A 26,143-nucleotide genomic window follows, 5' to 3' on the forward strand; every position below is an offset into this window, starting at 1 on the left:
TGCCCTTTTTCAATTTTTGTACCCATCTCCTATAAAGGTATTATCTACGTTTTCTCTATTTAAAGGCTTGAAAAGATAACACCAAAAACAAAATGCTGCATCTTTTAATATGCTATATTCTAACCATGTATATTTTGGATACCAATTTTCTTGAAAACTCCTTTCATGATTACCAAAAGATGTTTTCGGATACAAATGACCATTTAATTGACAAGGCCCTCGAAGTACATATTCTCTTCGAGCTTGATCTCGAATAGCAATATCAAAATTCTCAATTGGTTTCCTTAATCCCGGATCACTAATAATATCATCCAAATTTAATTCAGCACGTGATTGATTTTCTATTTGATCAGTAACATTAGACTCATTAGTAGGCTCATTAATTGATTGAGAAGGCTTAGGCTGGTCATGTGATATAGAAGTACAAATTCGTTTATAGAACCTCTTCATTATTCCATATCATACATAAAATAAATAATTAAAAATAAATATGTGTTACAAGCCTAGGCCCCTAAATAAAATCTAACAAATACATTTATTTATTGCACATGAGCCTTACCAAAAACTATTTATTGCCTATTGGTTTGGAAAAACTATCTAAAATTACTTACAAATTACAATCCAAAATCTATATAATAATCAAAATTATAAGAAAATATAGTTCAAGCCAGATTTCAACAAACTCAAAAATAAAATCTAATTTCAGACATATAATCAATCATTCAATAATCAAATTGCAATGGTAAGCAATAAGTTGAAATAAAAATGCACAAATAACAAGTCGACAATGAAAAAACCTGTAATAAGCATAAACTATAGGGAAGCTTGAAGCTGAAATGATGGTGGAAATAAAATGAAATGATGTTGGACTTCTTACTTGCTGCCGCTGGTGCCTGGAGAAGAATGGGAGATTGCTGTCCGTTGGAGCCTGGAGGAATGAAGGAATATAGATTAGAGAGAATGAGAGATCAAATGGATAAGAATTAGGGCAGAGAGGAAAAGAGATGAGGGAATAGAGAGAAGGAGAGATCAAAGATGGACCATACGGCAAAGAGAAAAAGGTGGGGTGCAATTATTATATTAAAAAAAAATTAAGGTTGGGGGAGGCCCGATCCCAATGCCCTAGTAGGTCCACCACTGGTATCCTTCATATCATGTTGGAAACTTATAGGTAATCACCATTAATTAAACTTATTCTCATAAAGAAAAATTATATAATCATTTGATATAACAAATCTCATTTTTAGTGGATCAATTCAAAGATACTTGATTTAAAGCTATTAAGTTTGTATTTAATGAATTTGATCATAATGTCTTGTTACTCTATATTTTGAACTGGATCATTAATAAGAATAAAATCTTATCAATGTCAAAAATATTTCACATATGAACCAAATCTTCCTCAATATAAATTATTGAATTCAAATCATCTTTTGAAAGTCAAAGTTATTTTTCTCATCAAACTCATATCCTAAAAAAAAACATTGCAATCCCATCTAAAAAACTATATTTGACATTATAAATAGCTCTTTAATCGTTCAGAATATCCAATAAAATGGTTGATCATATTTATAAACTTATGTAACAACTAAATTAAAATAATGACTTATCCAATTTTAAAATACATAATTTAACATTAATATCAAATCCTTAAACAATAATATTAATTAATAGTAGTATTTTGTTGTAATGATCAAACATTAATAATAAAAGATGTCAAATAATCCATCTATTTATGGATAAATTTATCTTTGGATGAATTAATTATTCACATAAATAAGACTTTATAAATATTACATATTTATTATCGTAACTTATGAATTCAGAAGGCGCAAATAATATAAGTTTACAAGAATTGTACAAAACTATATTCAAATTATTTTTTAATCAATTTCAACTAACATTGAGGTAATTATTTGTGAATCAATACAATCTAAATAATGAACCGTAATATCATTAATTTAAATTTAAATATCATATTATTATATATAATCCAAATCAATAATATATAATTTATCAAATAAATAACATATGTCATTTACTATGTAAATTACTTTACTTTATTATTAAAAATATATAATTTATATACTTAGTCAAATCTTAATTTTTTTAATTTGAAATTTATAATGTTCAGTATTAACTAAATAAAAATAAAGGACTCCTTTTATGGATGGATTAAGTAAATAAACAATCTTCAAGATTTATTTAGTCAAATTTCAAAGATTCTTATAACCTAATTGATGTGGACTTAAATCTCCATTTTATATCTACTATAATCCTTAAATAAATTGTACTATATTTTATTTATTCATAATATATTAATAACCTTACCAATATTCTTAACTTTTCTTAATTTATATATATATATATATATATATATATATATATATATCCTAATAAATTATTTTAAATTATCAAAACCAATATATATATATGGTTTAAAATTACCAATAAATTCATACATATTTATTTACACACATAATGATATATATTTTCACAAAATTAAATTGGACGCTCTTATATCAATTGTTGAAAAATTTCTAAATTAAATCTTAATTAAATTATGAGAAATTAAAAGTGCAAAAATTTACCTATACTCCCTCTTAAAATTCTCTAGATGTGGAAGTATATATGGAAGTATATAGGGAATGATTTTGGTTTGGTTATTTCTAACTTAGCTCTTCATCAAATTAAAAATATCACTTAAGATATCGGCGCATTATATTCATGACCAATACACTTATAAATAATAAATTTTATTTCACATTAAATTATATTGTTTTAACTTATAAAAATGATAACATTTGTAAAATTATTTATTATACTTGTAACACATAAATTTGTTAATTTTAACAAGATAAATAATAATTCTTTGATAATAAGTTATATAAAAAAATAAATACCTTGGGCTTTAATAGAAAGTGTACATTTTATGTCCTAACCCAAGCGGGGTCCTGATTTGAAGTATAGTTAGACATGTTTGCAAACAAGCTAACCTAGACTCACTAGGTTCACCATAGATATTTGTAGAATTATTGTCATTTTGAGATATTTGTTTTTTTCTATTTTTAAAAATATTATTAGTGTTGGTTTTAAAAAAAGTGAGTTTTTTTAATAAAAAAGACTTAAAAATTATTAATATATAATAATAAAATATTTTTCTTTAAATAGAGAAAATATTTTAATTAATATATTAAATTATTATAATGAAAATGAATTAAAATAATGTATAATTTTACACATATTAAAAAAATCAATAAGACTGATTGATCTCATTATATGCCTCCCCCACATGGGGGTCCAGTGTACTTTGCTTATTCTCCACCTATGTATCATTACTTTTATGTAAGAATTTAATAATAACAATTTTAACTTTATTATAATTTTTTTAATCCATATTTATTCTAAAGTGAATCTAGAAGATATCTTAAATTTAACAATATCTAATATTTTCTTTATCCAAAATCAACAATTCATAACAAAAAAAAAGTTAATATATATTGTTTCAAACATACAAAGATAGAGTACAAAAAGTTAAATTTATCTTAATTAAATTCCAATAATATGTGTGAGAAATTAAAACTATAATTAGCGGAGTATTCATTTCTCTTTATTCAGAACGGAAAGATTCTTTAATCTTCTCTTCCTTTAGAAATGGGATGAATCTACCAATTGATAAGTACGTCAAATTGTTTTCTTTCTCGGTTGATGGGGACGCAAAGATCGGGAAATTGACCGTACATCAATTGGGGACCATACCATTACAAAATAATTATAATGTTAATTATTTTGGTTTAAACATTTCTAATTTAGCCCCATTCATAAAATTAGAAAGTTCAATTAGATATCCTCACTTTATATTCATAAAAAATACACCCATAAACTTATAAACTTGATTTCAAATTAGATCACATTATTTTGGCTTAATTAAAAGATAATATTTACACAATTATTTAGTATAATATTGACCCATAAATAACACAAAAATTATTTACAAGAAATAAGAAAAAAAAGAAAGGAATTGTTTTTTTACAAAGGAAAGGGAACTTAATATTTCTAACTCAGCCAAGAATTAGTAAATGAATTAAATAATTAAATTAAATAATTAAATGTGATATTCTGATAATAAAAACATGCACATGTTTGATGTCCATTTTCATGTACACATAAATGATAAATTACACACTTTAAGCCCATCCTATAAATAGTCTTAGATAGTTACAAAACACTCCAAACAAAAACCAACCCGAATCATGAAAACTCTTTGCATCTTCATTTTCCTTCTTACAATCTCCTTCTCCTGGTTCTTCATCTTCACATCTCTCGTGCAACCAGACTATTTCGTCGGAGGTGTCTACGAAATTCAAGTCATCAATGGTTTCCGAAACAACTCATCGCTTCCTCTTGTCATTTGGTGCACTTCGGGCGATCAAGATGATATGGGTGGACGTGCCCTTCAAGAGGGTGATGATTTTGGTTGGAGAGTAAAAGCTGGATTCTTGAGGGCTTCTAGCCATTTCATTTGTACCTTGAAGTGGGATGACAAGAGGAAGAGGTTTGACGCGTTTAAGGTTGAACGCGACAGCCACCGCTGTGGGCCTTTAAGGAAGTGTTTCTGGTTGGTTAAGGAAGATGGATTTTATTTTAGCAATGATGGTGAGAATTGGATGAAGGACTTCTCTTGGTCTTAAATTGAACTGTTTTTTTTGTTAAGTTTGATGATCATTTTGGGTAGATGATAGTGACATTTGTTAGTGATCAAAATAAAGTGATTTTTTTTATATCATCTCATTTAGTGTTTTTGTGTTTATCGATCAAACAAATGCCCCTCAATTTTGTTTTGAAACCAATTATACAAAAAAAACAAGGTTATTGTTGTCACACTCACTTGTTTAAATGTTTAGCCTTGAAATGTGTGTGGACAATCATGGCTTAAAAGCAAGAACAAAGACAGACACTAGTTACACAAAGAAAAACAAAGTTGATAACTTATGAATTTGTTATAATAAACAGTCTAGTTCCTATTCTATTGTCCACTTAAAAAGGCATTTTCTTTCTCAATTATTATTTCTTGTCTCAAAATAATATATATAATTATTAGAATTCAATACCACTTAATTTTTAAACTAAGAATATATATTTTTTTTCTTAAGATATCAAAGATCTCATGTCCAGTTCTCATTAAGAACATTTAAATTAAAATGGGTTTTTGTTAACTTTCTAAATAAATAAAAAAAAATATCACTTAAAAGTTAAAAACAAATGCAGCCTAAATGTTGCTGCTATTTTTTTGGGTTCTTATACTTTAATTCTAATATTAACTATCTTTTTAATCACTTATAAGATCTGTCCAAAGTAATTGGCATTAGATTTGCAAAAAAAATGAAGGAGTTAATATCAGTTTTATTTAAAGACATTAAGGTACACTGAGTTCAACTTCTTTTTTGAAATACGATTAATCCCTACGGGTTAAGCATATAGCCCACAAACATTTTAACCATTTAACCAATTACATAACTTATCGCTATCGCCTGACGAGCTCGAACTCATGACCATAGAGAGAATGAGAATATCCATCGAGAATTTGTATTTTCTTTTATAATAAAAAGTGCAAGTTAAATTGTGTACACACTGACTAGTAACTGAACTAGACTAACTAGAAAACTCTACTATGTAACTTATATATCTCACTTGAATTCATGTGTTATCAATAACAATTGAACTGAATAAATGAAAAAAAAAAAAATCAAAGTTTTTAATTTTTTATTTATAAATCCAATACTGGACACACAAATTTAGTGGAACTTTTGATTCATAAATAATTTATTGAGTTCCCTAAGTAACTGAAAAATACTGCAGCAAAGATAATACTATATAATAATAATAATAATACCTTTTGAGATAACATACTTTAATCCAGCATTCGCCAACTTGACATGTTGTCCATTTATTTGTTGTTTTCCTATAAGCCAAGTTAATTTCCATTAATATAATATCCCATTTATTGTTTTCCTTTCCCCCAAATTAAAATAACACTAAAATATCAATAGGATTTACATATCTCTATTTTTTAATTTGAAAAGCAATGATTTCACACTGTACTATTTGGTTTGAAAGAATCAACTGATATTTTATTTTTAAAGTAAATCCCTACCGTTTAGAATCTTAAAAGCCCGATATTTAACACATTATATTGAGGGAGTGACCTTTATGAGTGGCGTTTAGTAGAATGAATTAGCTTTTATTTTTTATTTATATATATATATATATATATATATATATATATATATTTATAACTAGAGTTAAATAACTCAGGTTTAATTCATATTATAAACGATTATTTTGAAATTCGGTAGTTAACTTAGAGTTATAAATTTCCGTGAACAGTCTAGATTCATTATGAGGATGATTCTTCGGTTAAATTTTGGAACAACATTTGATGTAGTGTCAAAAATATAGACACGACGTATCTTGAATTTGTTTTCATTGATATATGTAGAAATGTCACAGTTAAGGACATGTTTGATCATCGGTCTAGTGGTTTCGTTAACCGAATTAGATATATATAAAATGAGATTAAACATTATAGAGATTTCGTCTCATAATAGAGTTTTACTTTTGGTATGACGCAAACTAATGTTACCGTATAAACAAGACATTATGCGTTGGCAAAATATAGATAATTTTTATGTGGGGCATTGCTACAAGTTGTTCGCTATGATGATTCCATATAATTTTTGTTGGGAAAAATTTTGGGAGTCAAAAATTTCATCTAAGATCTCATTCTTTGGATGGAGTGTTATTCATGGTAGAATTCTAACGGATGATATGTGCATAAAAAATGTTGTATTGACTAGTCGTTGTTGTATGTGTCACAAAAAGATTGAATCGACAATTCACTTATTTTTGTATTGTCGAGAGGTGACTAATATTGAAGTCTTTTGTGAAGTATTACTGAGATTCATTGGGTGATGTCCAAATCTTTAGGTAGTTGCTGAGAAGTTTGGATTGATGCGGCTGATATGACAGGTTTACATATTTGAGTTACCATCCCAAATATTTTTTGTGGATTATCTAGTTGGAGAGAAATCGTCGAACTTTCAATAATCTTAGTTGTCATCTTAGTTGTCATATGCGTATCATTCATAATACTATTATTTTAATGTTTTCTGAGATTAAGTTTAGGAAAATTAGTAGAGTCTGTCGGATAGTTAATCGTTCTTCTCAAAGATTTACGAGCTCGATAATTTATTAAGTACTATTTTTTATTTTTTTATTTTAATGTCATGCTTTGTCTTTGTAATTAAATGATTTTTTCATTTTTAATATGCATGAACCTTTTTAAATAAAATAATAATAATTATAGCCATGAATGTTTTATTTATTTATAAATTCAAGTATATAATAATTTAACGACTTTAATATCGTTAAGACAAAATCTCGTTTTTGGGTATAATTTTAACAATAAAAAATCTCAAATTTCAAAATTTGAAAGAAGATATCTGAAATTTTAATTGTTCCAATAAGGAGCCCCAATTTATAAATTTAATAAAAGAAAATATAATTAGGATTTGACCTAGAGTCTAAAACTCTCAAATAAGTTTGTTAACAAATTAAAATAGGTTAATTTTTTAACATTATAATATTATATATCTCACATTTTTATTAAAAAACACAAAATATATAAAAGAAAAACTTTAAAATAAAATTGCTTAAAGTATCTCAATTATAGATGTTATTGAGGTATCCAAAAGTTGATCAATGTTATGAATATATATCATCATGAGGTAGTCAACCAACTATATAGTTTTCACTTCAATTGGTTTTCAAAATGAAATGAATAAATAAAGCATTTTCATCTAAAGCAAAAGTTTCTTTTACATATTTTTTCTTTTGAAACAAATTAGGAACATTTTGTGTATGAAACATAATCAACAAGTACAAATCAATCTTTTAAAAGACTAAATAAGGAAAAGGGAAATAGATACATGTGCATGAAGATAACCATCCTTCCAAATATAAATCTACAATTTTGCAAAAATGACAAATAAAAATAAACTAAATCCCACATTATGAACGATTTACAAACAAAATCTCATCGCAAAGGTAACTCAAAATTATCAATGCCCATCACCCCACAAATCATTCAATTTAATGATTACCATAATCTTTGAGAATAAACTCGAGTTTACTCACATAATACTTTCGTGTGGAGTAATAATATTCTTATATGTACATGTGCTCCATCATTGATCTTCCATTTCAATCTCCTCCGGAAACTATTGAACCAGTAAACACCGATTCTAACTCTGAAATTCCGACCGATGAAGATGATGATGATCAGCCATTAAACCGCAAACGAAGGGAAAGACCTCAACTTATCGACGCAGTTCCAATTCGAGTTGTTCCTCCTATTGCCCAGTCAGATCAGCGAATGCACAGAGGAGAAAGCTCGGTTGGAAATACTGGTCAAAATCAAAGAAATCCTGGATTTAGTATTCATGTTCAAACAAGAAGGGGTCCCTGGTCAGCCGGAACTGCTACTTCACCGGGCCGCAGATTCGTATATGGCTACTTCAACGACCTACTCAACAAACCGGATGGAGGGAGGCACTAACCACTATTTTTACTCTTATGCTTACTTCATTACTTATTAAAGCTACTATTTTGGGAATTTATGAAAGTTTTTTTGGAAACTTAATGATATGACTTTAATTTCAAAAAAGCTGGTTTTCATAATTTTTAATTAAAAAAATATCAAAAGGGGAGAAATTGCTAAAGAAACTAAAATCCATTAAATTTTTCTTAACCAAAATTTTGTTAATTTTTTCTTTCGAACTTTTTAAATTTTCAAATCAAATCGTTTTTAACCAGCCAATAAATATAAGTTCTTTAAACCGGCCAACGATTACAAGGTTTTGAATATTTAACTTAAATAATCAAAAGGGGAAAAATTATTAGATAAATTATATAGTTAATTAATAAGTAATTAACTATATAAAGAACTTAACCAAACTCACCGTTTGTGCAGAAAAAGCCAAGAGCGGTCATACGTTCAAATTGACCGGTCAACCGATACCATAGAAGCGGCACAAACCGAAACTCCCAAATTAATCTATCTTCTTAGCAACAGTCTTAGTAGAAGATTGGTTCGGCTCAACTTCAGGATCGGAGAAACTTCTCAGAGATCGGTCGTTACTCTTCAGCAGTAAGACCAGTCAAACGATGTTGAAACAGCAAACCGATATGAAGTCCGGTCGACTCAAATCATTGGCTCAATCCTAAGCGATCCTACAAATTAACGGGAAGTGTAACAGATCAAATCAAAGATATAGAACTGCTAGAAATTTTCATTTTGATATAATAGGTTCATTTTGGTAATATGCAGAAGGAGATTTTCAAATATGCAGACTGTGTCATTTCCTCTTTGATACAAGTCTGTTGATAGACTGCTGCAGAAGACTGCCAAATGATCAGATATACCTATTTTGGTATAAGTCCAAAAGCAGCCTCCAAAGAGAAGGTATTTGTCAAAATCGACTAGTTGTTAAACTCAATAAAAGACAAATTGGTCGGCTGTATTGCTTCTTAAGAAGCATCAACCGCATTTAATGCCATGCAACTCTTTTGACCAACCAATCAGATTCAAGGATTATCATGCAGGTGTCCGTTGAAATAAAAATATGATCGTTGTCATATTTACACTATATAAGGAGAAACTGAAGAACAGAAGCAACAGTTACAGAAAAGTTACACAATCAAGAGATTACCAAGAGAGAAAAAGAGTCAAGAAACTATCAAGCCTAATGTTCTTACATTTCAAATTTGTCCAAGAGTATTAAAGTGTATTACAATTCTATTCATTCTTTGTGAGAGTTGTAAGTCAACAACGAGCAGTAAATAAGCCCCGGTTATTTGACGTATTGTAAGGTGTGAGAAGAAGGGGTGACGTAGGAGTTTTATCTCTGAACATCCATAAATCTTGTGTTGTGTTCTTTCTCCATTCCATTCGTCTTTGTCATCCAATCCGTGTGTGTTTCTTCAAGTTGAAACAAACTACTTCCGCACTTGAACTCGGTTCAAGAGTTTGTGACAACTTGTGTATTGTTGAGACCGATATTAATCTTTAACCGGATTAGTATCAACCGTTGTGTGTGTAAGTGTTCTCCTTTAGTCGGATTTCGGTCCCCTATCGGCGATCCCCATAATATCATAATGTTAATCATCCTTCTTTGAATCCCTCTTCTTGATCTCTTTAATCTCATGCTTGTTAATGGTAGTTGTGATTCTCCTTTCAACATTCATGCATTCTTCAACTATTCGTCCATATCATAAGCTGTCAAAAATCATCGGTACACCAAGTTTGAGGAGTATCGACAACTGAATTCCTTAAACAGATTAAACATGAATAAATTGATATATCGATGAATTGACCCCTAATTTGTACTCTTTTTGGTTTTCAAAACCACTAGGTAGGTCATCAATGGAATCTTAGCAATTTTTTGAGTTGTCATTTAATGGGATCTCGACTCAAGATACGTTGGTTGTCGGCACTCCTCCTTATGGTGGAGAGGCTTGTTTTTTGCAACATTATGATTCGGAGACACCTTTCAAAGCTCCAAAGTTGCAAGAATAAACCAATAAACAAGGAATAATGATGTAATTTGGAGATAGTGATGCATGAATACATAAGTATCATTTTTGAATTCTTGAAAACAAAACAAAGGAAAAACATATTCAAAGGCGATATGTCATTCACTTGAGAGATTATTTTGTTGGTCCAGCTCATGTGATATACTTGGATAATATGGGATGAAAACTAAAATAAAATTAAAAAAATTCTTGCAAATATTTGTTTAGAGAGTAAGAAGAAAGAGAAAACATAAACAATTATTCCACAAATGTCATTAAGTGTTTTTTCCATAATGTTTGAGGCCATAGAAATCTTTGTAAAAATTGCAAACACTTTATTATATTTAGAATGAATAAAACTTGAAAGTTGAGACAAAAAACTTCATAATGAAGATTTTAATGTAAAAGGTCATTATTGACGTCGAGTCAATATTGAATATTGACGAGTAACATCAATGAATAAACAACTCAAAGTTATAAAGTCTTGCCAATGCATAACATTTAGACTAGACAGAGTGACCACCATACCTAATAGAACTATTCTCATTGTTTCATAATCGACGTAGAAATCACAAAAACTCGATCTATATAATGAAACACCAAAATTAAAGGTGTTAAGTATATTTCATTAAATTGATTTGTCATGAATTAATCCGACAAGACAATACAAAAACATCTGAAAATGATAGATAAAAATCTCATTCCACCTGATCTTTCAAGATTGAGATAATCTATAATGAGCATGTGAAAAAAGGAAATAGGAGTAGTCAAATGTGTGATAGAAGTTTGTAAATGTGTATTTTCAATAACTTAAAGGATGAAACAGACAGGTGATGAAATCAATTTATCTTCCACAAAGTTCTCTATCAACTTAGAGGATCAAAAGAGACACTTATCCTAAGATTTGCTTTTTATCTCTTCACTGTTCCCCATTTCCACTAAAAACCCTTCCAAGAAACACATTTATTTATGTGATAGGTGCTTGCCTTCCTACATGTTTGGTCGTGGGACTATCACGTTTTACAAAATAATTCATTTCAGGTGATCATGATCCAAATAAACTATTTTTTTATTCTATCCTCTTCTAATTCTTTTTTTATTTTATTTTAAAGGTCAATATAAAATATATAAATAAATTTTTTAAGTTCATGAAAGGACAAAAATATTGTAAAGTTCGAGTGGCTCAAAGTATCACAAAACACACCAAAATCAAAAAGAGAGATTCATTGGAAAAGAACAAGGAATACAAAAAGATCACCAACAATCAACAAAAACGTTCCGAAAATTTCAAGAAAATCAATGAGTTTCTTGACCGACTCTATCGGTTTTTCTGAGAAGACCTCTCATATAGTAATAAGAATAACATTACACGACCTCATGTGATTCCTTTCCAGCCAAATAGTTCTTAGATAACTATTGTAAGAACTTATTGGCTCAACCAACCAAGCATATGGTCCAATTCCAAACTTTTCATCAGTTGACTATTGATTCCGACATCACCCACTAAATACATAATTGTGGTGGACGAGAGTGATAAAAATGGAAGATTTGAGTGAGGGAGATTTTGATGAATTTGGAGTTTATAAAACGTATAGGAAACATAAAGTCATGTCTAAATGTCAAGAAGCCCCAGGTACTAATACATGAGAATCAAAATTTCAGAAAGAAATTTGAATATGTGATTTCAGTTTTGATTGAAGAATTTTGTTTTATTTATTTTCTTTCCGCCCATAATTGAATTCTAAGATCTTCTTTCATCAAAATAATATAATGATTTATAAAGTCAATTATGCCCAAAGTGATAATTGGGAAAGAATCTGATCAAAATATTTTTTTTAAATTTCAATTCTTTCCAGATTAGGATTTGTTTGGGCTTGACCAAAAATAAAGCTATTAGGGCATTTAATTAACTAAACAAAAAAAATAGAAATTACTTTCTCTCTAATCTTTGTTTCTTCCTTGTACATTCTGTCTCTCTAGAGAAGGATACCGACCAGTCTCCGATCAACCTCCGATCAGTCAACTAGGTTAGTTCGTGTAGGCGAGAACACTATCCTTTTCTTCTCCAATCAGCGGCTGTAAGTCACAAACAGTTTTCTTTTGCCTCTATTTTTGGCTAGCCATCTTTGATGATGATGATATATGTTGTTATAACAAGTTAGGATGAAGTATTTGATATTTCTTAATTATTAGATTACCTCTAATCTTGTATTGGACAACATTCGTATACTTATTTATATAATGGATGATTTAAGTGGCTTAAGAGGTCCGTGGTTTTGCCTAAATTGGGTTTTCCACGTACAATCTCGGTGTCTTTTTTTTTATTGTTTGAAAAGCCATTTTGCTAAATTGAATTACTCGTCCATTTGATTATACAGAAGGGAAAAAAAGTTTTAGGCCTTTATTGTAGCTTGTCTATTTGGATTACTAAACAAGTGCTTTTATTCGTTGTCTCTAACAAGTAGTATCCGAGCTGAGTTCGTTTAATGGTGATTCTTGTGTAATTAAAATGGAGAAATCGTTGAGTAGTAATGGCACGATGATCAAACTCACAACTACCAACTACACAATATGGAAGTCACGGATGAAGGACTTATTGTGTAATTATGATTATGAAGACACTAAATTGGGTGATAAAGGCAAACCAGAGACTGTGTTAGATGCAAACTAGAAGAAGCTGAACAGAAAGGCAGTTGATAAGATCAGGCAATGGGTTGACAACATGGTGTATCAGCATGTGGCTACTGAGGTTAATGCTCATAAAGTGTAGACTATTTTGAGTGAGTTGTATGAGAAGAACAACACTCAAAATAAAACATTTCTATTTAGGAAGCTTTGCTCGTTGAAATATCAAGATGGGTCTGCTATGTCTGAACATTAAATATTTTTCAGGGTATTCTAAATGAGTTGGCTGCGATAGGAATGAAATTTGATGACGAGCTTCATGTTATGTGTTCGATTACTTCTTTGCCTGATAGTTGGGAGACACTTGTGAATTCAATTACCAATCATGTTCCACAAGGTAAGCTCACTTTGAAAATGATGAAAGAGAACGTGTTGAATGAATAGGCTAAAGAAAAGAATAAGGCTTCTTGAATCCAAGTCAGGTGTTCGTGATCGAGAGAAGGGGTAGAAGTAAAAGTAAACTCCAAAGAATCCCAATAGAAGTTTAGACAGGTTATAGGCAACATCCAACTCGAGAAAAGAGATTACATGTTATCATTGTGGCAAGTCAGGACACAAGAAGTATCAGTGCAAATCTTTCAAGTGGGAACAAAAAGAGAATAAACAAGATGGAAGTAGTAAGGTTGTAGTGTTGGGTGGTAACGACATAGATATTGTTTACGACAATGATAATATCAACCTTGTTTCTCAAGATACACAATGTGTGGTAAACTCGAGTGCTTCTTATCATGTCACCAATCATTGTGATATATTTACTTCTTACACTAATGGACAGTTTGGTTTAGTGAAGCTGGGAAACCATGTTATGTGTAAGATTGTTGAAAATTGAGATGTTTTTTTGGATACTAACACTTCGTGCAATCTACTTTTGAAGAATGTTCACATGTTCCCAATATTCGGATGAATTTGATCTCCATTGGCATTCTTGATGATGAGGGTTATCATAGTCACTTTCATAAAGGAAAATGAAAATTCACTAAAGGGTCTTTGGTAGTAGCTAAATGAAGGAAAGTTAGTTCTCTTTATGTGATAGAGGCTAAGTCTTACAGAGAAGAAGCAAATGCAATTAATGATTGTTCAGCACAACTTTGGCATAAGCGACTTGGTCACTTGAGTCAGAATGGCATGCGAGTTCCCTCCAAGACAATCGATCTTTAGGGCTTGAAGTCCACAGATTTGAAGATATGCACGGATTTCTTAGTTGGTAAGCAACATAGAGTTTCCTTCAAGAGTTTCTCTCCATCTAGGAAGCCCAATATCCTAGATATGGTTCACATAGACATATGTTTTATGGATTCATTGACTTTAGGTGGTGCTTATTATTACATCACTTTTATCAATGATTTCTCAAGGAATGTGTGGGCCTATTGTTTGAAGACTAAAGATCAAGCATTGGATTACTTCAAGTTGTTTCACACTGAAGTGGAGAGAGAAACTGGGAAGAAGTTGAAATGTGTTCGTTCGGATAATGGTGGCGAATATAGAGGGTCATTTGTGGAATATTGTAGAAGTCATGGGACTAATATTTTGAAGACTGTGTCAAAAACACCTCAACATAATGGAGTCGCGGATAGGATAAACATGTTTATCAATGAGAGAATCTTGTGTATGTTGTATCATGCTAAGTTGCCAAAATTCTTTTGGGGAGAGACAATGAAGACAACGGTTGATCTGATAAACCTTTCACCATCAACTCCTTTAGATGACGACGTTTCAAAAAGAGTTTGGAGATGTAAAGACGTCTTTTATGGTCACTTGAGAGTTTTTAGTTGTAAAGTGTTTATTCATGTTCCTCGAGATGAGAGAGCTAAGTTTGATAGCAAGACGAGACAATGTATCCTTATTAGGTATGGCCACGGAGAATTTGGGTACCAATGTTTGGACCCAGTTAATAAGAAACTCATTAGAAGTAGAGATATGGTATTCTTTGAAGATCATCCCATTGAAGATTTTGAGAAAAAAGAAAATCCAAAATCTACGTAGAAGGAATTGCCTGATAATGGTAGGATTCGTACACCACAATCAAAGCCTAATGATGTAAAAAATGTCCAAGTTGAGGTTGATGAGACTCCTCTAGTCCGTAAGAGGAAGATGAACAAGATGATGATAGTTCTCGAGAGCCACCCGATGATCAGCATATTAGAATATTTAGTAGGCAATGACAATCTTCTAGTAGGTATCCTCCAAATGAGTATGTGATGTTGATTGATGGGGGAGAATCAAAAATCTATCCAGAAATATTGTCTCGTGGAAACAATAACAAGTAGTCGGTGGCAATGCAAGAAGAGATAAATTCCTTGCAAGAGAACGAGATTTATGACTTGGTAAAATTTTCAAAAGGAAATAAGACTTTGAAGAACAAGTGGGTTTTCAAGTTGAAACATTAAGAGAATATCTCACAACCTTGATACAAAGAAAGAATGGTTGTGAAGGGTTTTGTCAGAAAAAGGGGATTGATTTTGAAGAGATCTTCTCACCAGTTGTGAAGAGGTCATCCATTAGAGTTGTGTTAGCATTGACTGATAGTCAAGATTTGGAAATTGAACAATTTTATGTGAAGACTGCATTTCTCCATGGTGACTTGGCGGAAGAGATCTATATGAAACAACCTGAGTATTTCAAAGTTAAAGGTAAGGAAGATATTGTATGTAGGTTAAGGAAAAGCCTGTACGGGCTCAAGAAAGCGCCTACACAATAGTACATGAAAGTTGACTCCTGGAAGCAAATGAGTACATTAAGACTACTTTTGATCATTGTTTCTTCATCAAGAGATACAGCGTTGATGATTATATTGATGATATGTTGATTGTTGGGAAAGATATTGCGAAAATTGAGAAGCTCAAAAGAGATTTGAACAAGTCTTTTGCGATGAAGGATTTGAGTTTAGTGAAACAGATCCTAGGCATGGAAATCACAAAAGACAAAAAGAACAGAACACTTTGGCTATCGCAGGAGAAGTACATTAAGAAGGTACTTGAGAGATTTACAATGAAAAATGCAAATCGGTTTTAGTTCCACTTACAGGTCATTTCAAGTTGAGTTCTAAACAATGTCCTACAAGTGAAAAAGAGAAAGATTAGATGTAAGATGTACCTTATGTCTCCGCAGTTGGTAGTCTTATATATGCCATGGTATGTACATGACCAGACATAGCACACGCAGTTGGTGTTGTTAGTCGGTATCTCTCCAACCCGGGATAAGAACATTGGTTAGCTATTAAGTGGATTTTCATATATCTTAGAGGCTCTTTGAAAGTACGTTTGTTCTTCAGAAGTGATACTCCTATTTTGGAAGGCTTTATAGATTCTGATATGGCGGGTGATGTTGATTTAAGAAAAATTGTATCAGGTTTTGCTATTTCGTGGCAGTCAAGGTTATAAAAGTGTGTTTCTTTGTCTACTATAGAAGTTGAGTATATTGCAGCTACTGAAACATGTAAAGAGGTGTTATTGATGAAGAATTTCCTACAGGAGTTGGGCCTAAAGCAAGAGAAGTTTACTTTATTTTGCGACAATCAAAGTGTCATTCATCTCTCGAAGAATTCAACTTTTCATTCGAGATCAAAACACATTGACGTGAGATATCATTGGATACGTGATGTGTTTGAGGCAAAAAAGCTGAAATTGGAGAAGATTCATACAAGTGAGAATGATGCATATATGTTTACAAAGTCATTGCCTAAGGACAAGTTTGAAGATTGTCGAGAGAGAGCAGATTTATTGGGGCCCGCGAAGTTGCGCTGATGAGGGAGATTTATTGGGGTCAGCTCAAATTGTTTTGGGCTTGACCAAAAATAAAGCCCATTAGGGCATTTAATTAACTAACAAAAAAAAAGAAACTACTTTATCTCTGATCCCACTTCCTTGTAAACTCTAGTCTCTTTAGAGAATTATACCGACCAGCCTTCGATTAGTCGACCAGGTTAGTTCGTGTATGCGAGAACATCATCCATTCTTCTGTTCTTCTCCAATTAGCGGCTTTAAGCCACAAATAGTTTTTTTTTCCTCTGTTTTTGGCTAACCACTTTTGATGATGATGATATAATGTTCTAATGACAAGCTAGAATGAGGTTATTTGATATTTCTTATTAGATACTTCTAGGCTTGTATTTTACAATATTTATATACCCATTTATATAATGGATGATTTAAGTGACCTAAAGGCATGGACGGATTTATGTAGGGACTTGGGTGGGCTGAAGCCCACCCCTAAATTTTTGTTTTTGTTTTTACGGCTCAAATTTTACTATAACCGCTAATTTCTTAAAAAATTTCAATATACTTCAATGTTTGTTTATCTAATTATTAAAAAATGGTAAAATTTATATTTATCCACTAGTTTTATTCAGAATTTTCTCGTTTTATTTTTAAGTCCACCACAACCTTATTTCTTGGGTCCGTCTCTGTCTAAGGGTCTCGTATATTTTTACCTAAATTGGGTTTTCCACATAAAATTTCGATGTCTTGTTTCTTTGATTGCTTGAAAAGCTATTTTGCTCAATTGAATTGATTGCTTATTTGATTATATAGAAGGAGAAAAAATGTTTTACGTCTTCATTGTAGTTTGTCTATTTGGATTACTAAACATATACTTTTATTCGTTTTCTCTAACAGGATTAGAATCCCAAGTCATTTATGACTGGATTGATTGAGTTTGTTTATTTAATTTTTTTAACAAATATTCTTAAACCGTTAGATAAATCAAAACTTACCAATAGTAGTTTCCAAAAAAAATTAAAGAAATTGTTTTGAATTTTGTTTTTTAATTAAATGATAGCTATCGTCCTTGGTAATTGATCTACCAAGATAAATAATTAACAAAAGTCCAATTAAAATATATAGTGGGTCAAAAATGAGGGTTTACATCCCCAAATTGGTTTGGTGTTTGAATTGGGTTTTCTTTTGAAAATCACTTGAAATCCACTCTAATGCAATGCAATGAAAATAGATTCAAGAAATTGCCGAAACTTTGATTCATAAATTTATAAAGAAATCAAATGTCAAAGTGGTTAAAAAACGTGAAGAACTTGAAAAAAAAAATTCAAAACAAACTTCCCACTTTCAAAGTAGCTTATTCAAGGTGCATGTAGATCCATTTTGATGCCATATATTGGTTCTCAATTCAAATAAATCGACTGCAGCACTAACTGATGGCCTAAAACTTCTTAATTTGTTGCGTTGAAATTCATAAAATTAAAAATAAAATACATTTTGAGACTATTTTTAATTTTAGATTTGTTACTGTTTAGAAATTCAATTTGAACTTGTTGTCATCATGGCCTATTTGTTTTTTTTTTTCTTTTATCAAGTTTCAACCATAATCAAATGATATTTCATCATTTTTCATGTCAATTATATCATTTAATTTTAAGAATATTCAGAAATTATAAATAGGGTAAAAAAAAATTGACAAGAAAATGATGGAAAAAATAATACATAAAGGTAAGAAATCGATCCAAGGAGATATGTAGTCTGTCCGGTGCTATCTTAATGTTAATTATTTTAAAAAATAATTATTTATTATAAAATATTATTTTGATATATAGAAAATAAAAATAACTTGTGAGATAAAAAAAATAATCATAAATTATAAAAATACTCAAATAATCATATCAATTTAATTCTAAAAAATAACTATTTACACAAACAACACAACCCCAAATCTCACCTAAATAATCATAATCAAACAAACCTAATATATTAAAATATAAAGCTCTTTAATCATCTAATCTCTAATATGTATGTATTAAAAAAAAATTGCAGGGAAGAGTTGGACTTAAGACCTGAGAGTCCAACGTCAACCACTATTCTTAATTTATTAACAAATACTAATTAATACATTCTATAAGTACTTAATTCAAAATTACTACGTTTTAATCAATATTTTTTAAATAAATCCCTGGAACAAGCTCTTGATCGATGGGTTCAAATGATGAAAACAATGTTGACATATCACAAGGATTTCAAAAACATCAAAACAGCCGACTGCTCCCTTGTTGCCTTGTACCATGTCTAGTTGTTGTCCTCTTTTGCAAAAATTCAAAGTCTGACTAAATCAAGTCCTTTCAACCCAAAAATCCCAAGATGGTAGATAGAATAATTTTCTTAATGTCATTTGTTTGGAAAATTATGAGAAAAAATATCTAGAAATTTAAACACTATTGTAGATAAAGTACATAAGTTTTTTCTAAGAGATTTTAAGTTCGATTTACACTCATAAATAAAAGTAGGAGATCATTAATATGCATTGGTTTGTGTTAGCTTTCTAAAATAAAATAAAATTTATCTAGAGGTTGAGTTAAAAACTGATTTTATAAACTTTTTGACCATCCTTAAAAATGACTTGTCTTCTATTTGATTTCAATTAGGTCCTAATAATCTGATTTTCTTGAAAATAAATAAAATGAGCTTGATTTCTTAATATGTGTTTTATGTTTCAACTCTTAGTTGTTTATTCATAATTAAAATTTCAATTATTTGACCATATTTGATTTCTTGTAAATTTCTTTCTTTGGATGGATTTGATTTGAGACTATGTGAGATTTACATAATAAATATCTTGAATGGGGAGTGAATTTGATGATGTTGCTTTTATGTCATTTGAATGATGAATGAATGAGTTTTGTCATGTGATTGTTAATTAGACTTAAGGCTTCATAAGATTGGAGGTTGAATGTATGATTTATGTCTAATCATTTATAAGATGAGTAATATATTTTAAATGAAACTCCATTTTATAATATTAGATAATATATTTTTGAGATATTATCTTAATATTATAAACGATGATAATATCATTATTATATTATTATATTAATTTTTTTATAAATTTAATATAATATATATATATATATAATAGATATACCTAGATAACTTAAAATATAACCATTTAATACAATTTCTTCCTTTATATTCTAACATGGTATTAGATTTATATTTTTTTTCTTAAATACATCAAATAATAGTCTTATGTTGGCTCGAACAATGATACTATTATTGATGAAGGACTCTATTAATTTACTTCTATATTTTAATAATATTTATTTTAAATGTTTTGTTGATATTCTTATTTCTTTCGACTATCAAAAATTTTTCGGTTGTTATTTACCTCAACAGTCAATACTAATACTTTTTTTTTTGTCTTAATCCAACTATATGAGATTTTTTTGTTTGGTTATTTAGTCAACACATTATCATTCCGTTGTTTGATAGATCTCAACACCCACGAGCAATATCGAAGTGATTTCAGTTATTGTTTCACCCCATCATTCAACGTCTATGGGATTTTATATTTTTCGCTGGTTCATTAGTCAACACATTGAAATTCCTTCGTTTGATGGATCTCGACACTCACGAGTAACATCGGAGTTCTTTCAATTGTTGCTTCACCCCAACATTCAACGCCCATAGAATTCTACAATTTTGTTGATTTATTAGTCGACACACTGTCATCATATAATTTGATAGATTTCACACTCACGAGTTTATCAAATTTGAAGAACATAACATCAATATTTCAAAGTCTCATCTTCAACCTCAAACTATTCAAACAAATTTCAAATGTTTGAATTCATTCAAGGATCACTCACATAGAGTATGAATGTTGGGCATTCTTCTCTAGGCCTAACCCTATTTAATATGAAAGGTCAATTTGCTTTAATTCAACTTTTCTTTATTTTTTTCATTGGGATTTTTCCAATAAACCCTAAAATCCAAATAAATAAATAAATAAAATGAAAAAGCAATTAAAACTTTTAAAATACTCAAATTGAGACCCGTCTACGAACTAGCACATCCGGTGCAAAGTGACAAAGCCTTATTCGGTATAGGTTTTTAAAAAAAAATATACAAATTAAATTATTTCACTTTATTTTTATCTATCACATCACTCAAATCATTAATTAAAATATTAAAATATTCTTTATTTTGAATTATTATTTTTTATTTATATATTAATATTTTATGTTTTTTTATCAAAAAATAATGATTATCTCCTCAAAATCATCACCGATCATTGTTTTTTTCTCCCTCTAAATTTTTACAAAAACTTCAATCCGAACCAGCTCAAAGTTCTTCTTCACGGATAACCTAACACTTTAACCATAACTTTTTGATTAGTCGATTAATTGCTTACTCTTTATATTTTTTTTTTATCAGTTCCTTAAAGAGAAATTCGCGTTTGCGACTAATGCAATTTTTACGCATCTTACTTCCCATTTCGTGACTATTCATTTTGATGCTATATAAAGACATTATAATAAATGTTGATAGTTCCCACAAATAACCTAAGGTGCATCCTATTAAGGATTCCAAAAAACCTAAGTTCTAAGATTCACTCTATAAAAGTAAAAGGAATGGTTAAGTGAAGTTTGCTTATTTAAATTCTCAAGTGATCCAAAGAGAAATCATTTTATGGGTAACGGATCTAAAAAGTGAGGATCACAATTCACAAGATTTACTTATTACATTAGCAATAATATATCAATAATAATCACTCCTATTGTTAACCTTAATTTATCACTAGACTAGTAAATAACTAATCTTACCAACATGCATAAGCAATAATATACAATAAATCAAAGGTTGGTGCAAAGCAAATCTTCGTCTTTCTTAGGGGATTCGACGCAAGTCGGTGTTAGCAGAAAAACTCCTCCCCGTTTGCTAGACTCAAAGAGCATTAACACGACATCCCTCATCGATGGTCGATCAAAGGGAGACATGCTAGTGCACATGAGAGCAATTTTTAAGACCGTGATCATGTGACCGGTTATTTTTTCGTCCCTTGGCTCTATTCGACTATCGAGTATTTCTGTCGTAAATGAATTTTCTCGAATATAGTTCCTCACCCACGTGACGAGATCACCTCCGTGTTCTATGGGTTGAACGGGTGTTCTTCCCATTACTAACTCTAATAGAACCACTCCATAGCTATATATATCGCATTTCTCCGTCACCTTCATTGTGTACGCGTATTCTGAGAAAAATCGTCACCAATAAGGAATATGTAAGAACCATCAATAGTGACTAGCTAGTTGTTCAACGTTATTATTATTTTTTGAAATGTTACGAATTTAAAGACTCAAACTCATAACCTTGTAAACGAAAAATGATCACAGAAATGACTAACCGGGGGCAATGTAGCCATAAGAACCCGCAACAGCGGACATGGACTTGGACTGAGGCATATCAATGACCTTAGCCAATCCAAAATCACCAACATGGGCTTCAAAGTTCTCGTCCAAAAGAATATTATTCGACTTTATATCGCGATGAATGATCCTCGGTTTGCAGTCATGGTGTAGGTACGTGAGGCCCTCGGCTGCACCGAGAGCGATCATAAACCGTGTCGGCCAATCGAGATTGCATGATGGCCCATGAAGCAACTCACCCAAGCTACCCCTCGACATGTACTCGTAAAGTAAAAGATTAGAACCTTTGTGATAGCAAAATCCATATAGCTTCACTATATTCCGATGCCTAATCTTCCCCAAAGTCATTATTTCCGCTTGAAAACTATTCTCGACGTTATTGTTACTCGCCTCCCTATTCGACGACAACTTTTTCACCGCAATTGTCAGCCCGGAAGCCATAACCGCCTTATAAACCGTCCCAACCGCCCCCCTTCCTATAACATAACCGTCATGGAAATTGTTAGTAGCATCGACCAGATCCTGGAAGGTAAACCCTTCTTTCGGAGGGAAATAGATATCCGAAACCGATGAATTCGACATGTCTTTGTCTTGTGTCGGAATCCTAACACGACTAGGACCAACTCTCATGAAATACAAAATGACTACAATTAGAATAAGCGAAACTCCACCGATAATCGCAGCGACAATGCTGATGATTTTACCCCTGGGATTGCTATATCCTCTTGCTGAATTCTGAATCGGATTAAGGTTCGCGATGCAATCGCGTAGCGGGGGACCGCATAGTCCTCTGTTTCCAATGAAACTTGTGACAGCCATGTTGTGAAACAATGGAAAATCAGGGAGAGGTCCAGAGAGGTTATTGAATGAGAAATCGCAACTTAAACCTGATAGATTACCAATTGAACTAGGTATTTCCCCACTCAAACGATTGTTATCGAGGATTAGAAATATCAACAAGTGTAGATTACCAAGCTCCAACGGTATCGCGCCCGATAGATCGTTATGGCTGAGATTCATCGCGATCTGAAGGGCTTTTAACGACCCCAATTCCGACGGTATTGAACCGGAGAAACGGTTACCACCCATTTGCAGCTCGGTTAATCGCGACAATTCACCTAACTCAGATGGTATCGTTCCATGAAATTGGTTTTCAGAAAGAATTAGTAGCTCCAGCTGCGAAAGCGAACCGATTTCCTTAGGAAGTTTGTCGTTGAATTCGTTATGACTAAGATCTAGCCGTTGAAGCATTTTGCAATTTTGAATTTCAACAGGCACTCTCCCGCTGAAGGAATTTGATGAAATATTGAAATTCACCAATTGGGTAAGATTCCCGATTGACCTCGGTAACTCCGACGTGAAATCATTGTCGGAAAGATCGAGACTTTGCAGCTTACCGCAGTTTCCAATTGCAGAAGGAATTTGACCTGAAAACTCGTTCTGGCCCAAATCAACCGATGACAGATTCTCCAAACGACATAGATCAGAAGGAAATTTTCCGGTTATCCTATTTCCGAATAACCGGAGCTGCACCAATGATTTACAGTTTACAACCCCATCAGGGATTGTTCCATAGAGATTATTATCTTTTAGAATGAGTAGAATCAAATTGGAATGGCGGCAGAGAAACGGCGGTATTCTTCCGGTTAGATAATTGTTTGAGAAATCAACAACCCATAAAGGACTATTCGATCCAAGTCCTTGAGGAATGGTTCCACTTAAAGAATTATCAAAGAGTTGAAGCTGAATCATCTGGGTTAAGTACTGAAATCCAAACGGAATAGGTCCGGTTAGATAATTAATCGAGAGATCAAGCTTTAGTAAGTTCTTTAACTTACTAAGCTCATTAGGAATGAAACCAGTGAGATGATTCTGCCATAAGTAAAGCAAGATCAGATCTTTTAACCGGCTGAACTCCGGCGGGATTTCACCGGACAAGAAGTTTTCAGAGAAATCAATCTCCATTACTTGAGATAGATTCCCAATCTCCTTTGGAATTGTTCCATTAAGCTGGTTCCTGTAAAGATACAAACGTTTCAAATTCGTTAAACTTCCGATCTCCGGCGGGATTTCTCCGACCAGATTGTTCTGATACAATGCAAGTGTCTGAAGATTCGTACAGTTTCCAATCTCCTTAGGAATAGACCCTGATAATTTATTATCCCAAATGATTAATTCTTTCAAGCTACCAAGAAAACCAATTTCTTCCGGCAGGTTTCCGGTGATATCGTTTTGAGCAAGACCCAGATACTCCAAACTCCGGCATCGGCTGATTTCAGACGGCAAGCTGCCGGATATTGAGTTCTGCCCAGCTCGAAATAGAACAAGGTTTTTAAGATTCCCAATTGAAGAAGGCAATGGACCGGAAATGTTATTAGTGAAGGCGATAAACTGAACTAATGAAGTAAGATTTCCAATACTCGCCGGAATCTGACCGGAGATCTTGTTATTGGAGAAATTCAACTTCTTTAGTCCGGAGAGATTACCCAACTCAATAGGAATCTGCCCTTCAAACTGATTGTTGTTTAGAACAAGAGATTCTAAATTCAAACAGTTACCGATTTCTTTAGGGATATTCCCGGTAAACCCATTGAAAGAAAGATTTAGATATTTCAGACTGGGTAAACTGCAGAGAATTGGGTTCAACTCGCCGGAAAGATTCATTGAACCCAAATTGAGGGAGATGACAGTGGTGTGATTCGATACGCAAGTAACCCCTTTCCACCCACATGGATTTTGATCGTTGAAATTCCAGCTTTGTAAAGTAGCTAAATTGTCGTGAATGGTTTGTTTGAACTGCCAGAGGTATAAGCCATCGGAATTAAGGGCTTTAGAGATATGAATCAGAAGAGTTGTGATAAACAAAATTATCCAAATTCGATCCGTCTTCATGTTTTTCCCAGGAGGAGAGATTATGAAAAATGATTTTCTGACCTGCAAAGAGTGTATATAGAGAATATTCACGTGATTCCTTGGGATGTAGATAAAGGAGAAATCATGGAGTTTCCAAGATCAGATGAAAGAATGGTGGAATTTTGAGAAAATGGTAATGAATCGGGATATTATTGGGAGTTTTGATTGAGCAGAGAATTAGGAAGAGAATGGAATGGATGATAGGTGTTGAATGAAGGTTTAATGGCCGACAAAGCATGACTCCACCATCTTTGTGAATCTTTCTCTCTCTTCTTCTGCAATTTGTTTCTTCATGTGAATATGTTTCTTTCACAAAGGAAGAAGATGATGATCAAAGTATTAGGGTATAAGGAAAAGGAGAAATTTTTAATGGGGGGATTTCAATTTCTCAGATTAGGACACTTTCCGGTTGGTAGGTGCTGAAAGTTTAGGACTTCGATCAAATTCAGGTATCAGTGAAGTGGACATTTGTATAAGGAACGACGTCGTCTAAGGTGCTTCAAAACAATTTTTTTTATTGACTCACAAAATTGATAATGTTTTTAAAAAAAAATTAAGATAGGAAAAAAATAAATAATTGGTAATGATTTTAGGAGGTAACGATTATTTTTTTGTAAAATAATTAGAGTATTTAAAATATATATAAATAAAATTAAAAAATATAATAATTTAAAATATAGAGTATTTTAATAGTTTGGTTGATTAAACGAGTGATTTGATTGGAGAAAAGTGATTGATTGAAAAATTAATTTTGTAAGATTAAAA

The 26,143-nt window shown here is 31.4% G+C and overlaps 2 protein-coding genes across 2 annotated transcripts; one reads left to right on the plus strand and one right to left on the minus strand.

Annotated features, from left to right (window-relative positions):
• The first annotated feature begins 4,253 nt into the window (after nucleotides 1–4,253).
• Nucleotides 4,254–4,735, plus strand: LOC124939362 (S-protein homolog 6-like). Its single transcript, XM_047479842.1, has one exon. It carries the CDS (start codon nucleotides 4,254–4,256, stop codon nucleotides 4,689–4,691), a length of 438 nt encoding a protein of 145 aa, XP_047335798.1. The 3' UTR covers nucleotides 4,692–4,735.
• A 16,961-nt stretch (nucleotides 4,736–21,696) lies between these two features.
• Nucleotides 21,697–25,674, minus strand: LOC124938378 (probable leucine-rich repeat receptor-like protein kinase At2g33170). Its single transcript, XM_047478804.1, has 2 exons — nucleotides 22,444–25,674; nucleotides 21,697–22,290 (listed from the first exon to the last, which is right to left on the minus strand). The coding sequence occupies exons 1-2, from the start codon at nucleotides 25,355–25,357 to the stop codon at nucleotides 21,893–21,895; spliced, it is 3,312 nt and encodes a 1,103-aa protein (XP_047334760.1). The 5' UTR covers nucleotides 25,358–25,674; the 3' UTR covers nucleotides 21,697–21,892.
• Nucleotides 25,675–26,143: the final 469 nt, after the last annotated feature.

Source organism: Impatiens glandulifera, chromosome 5 (genome assembly GCF_907164915.1).
Source record: "Impatiens glandulifera chromosome 5, dImpGla2.1, whole genome shotgun sequence".
NCBI lineage: Eukaryota > Viridiplantae > Streptophyta > Magnoliopsida > Ericales > Balsaminaceae > Impatiens > Impatiens glandulifera.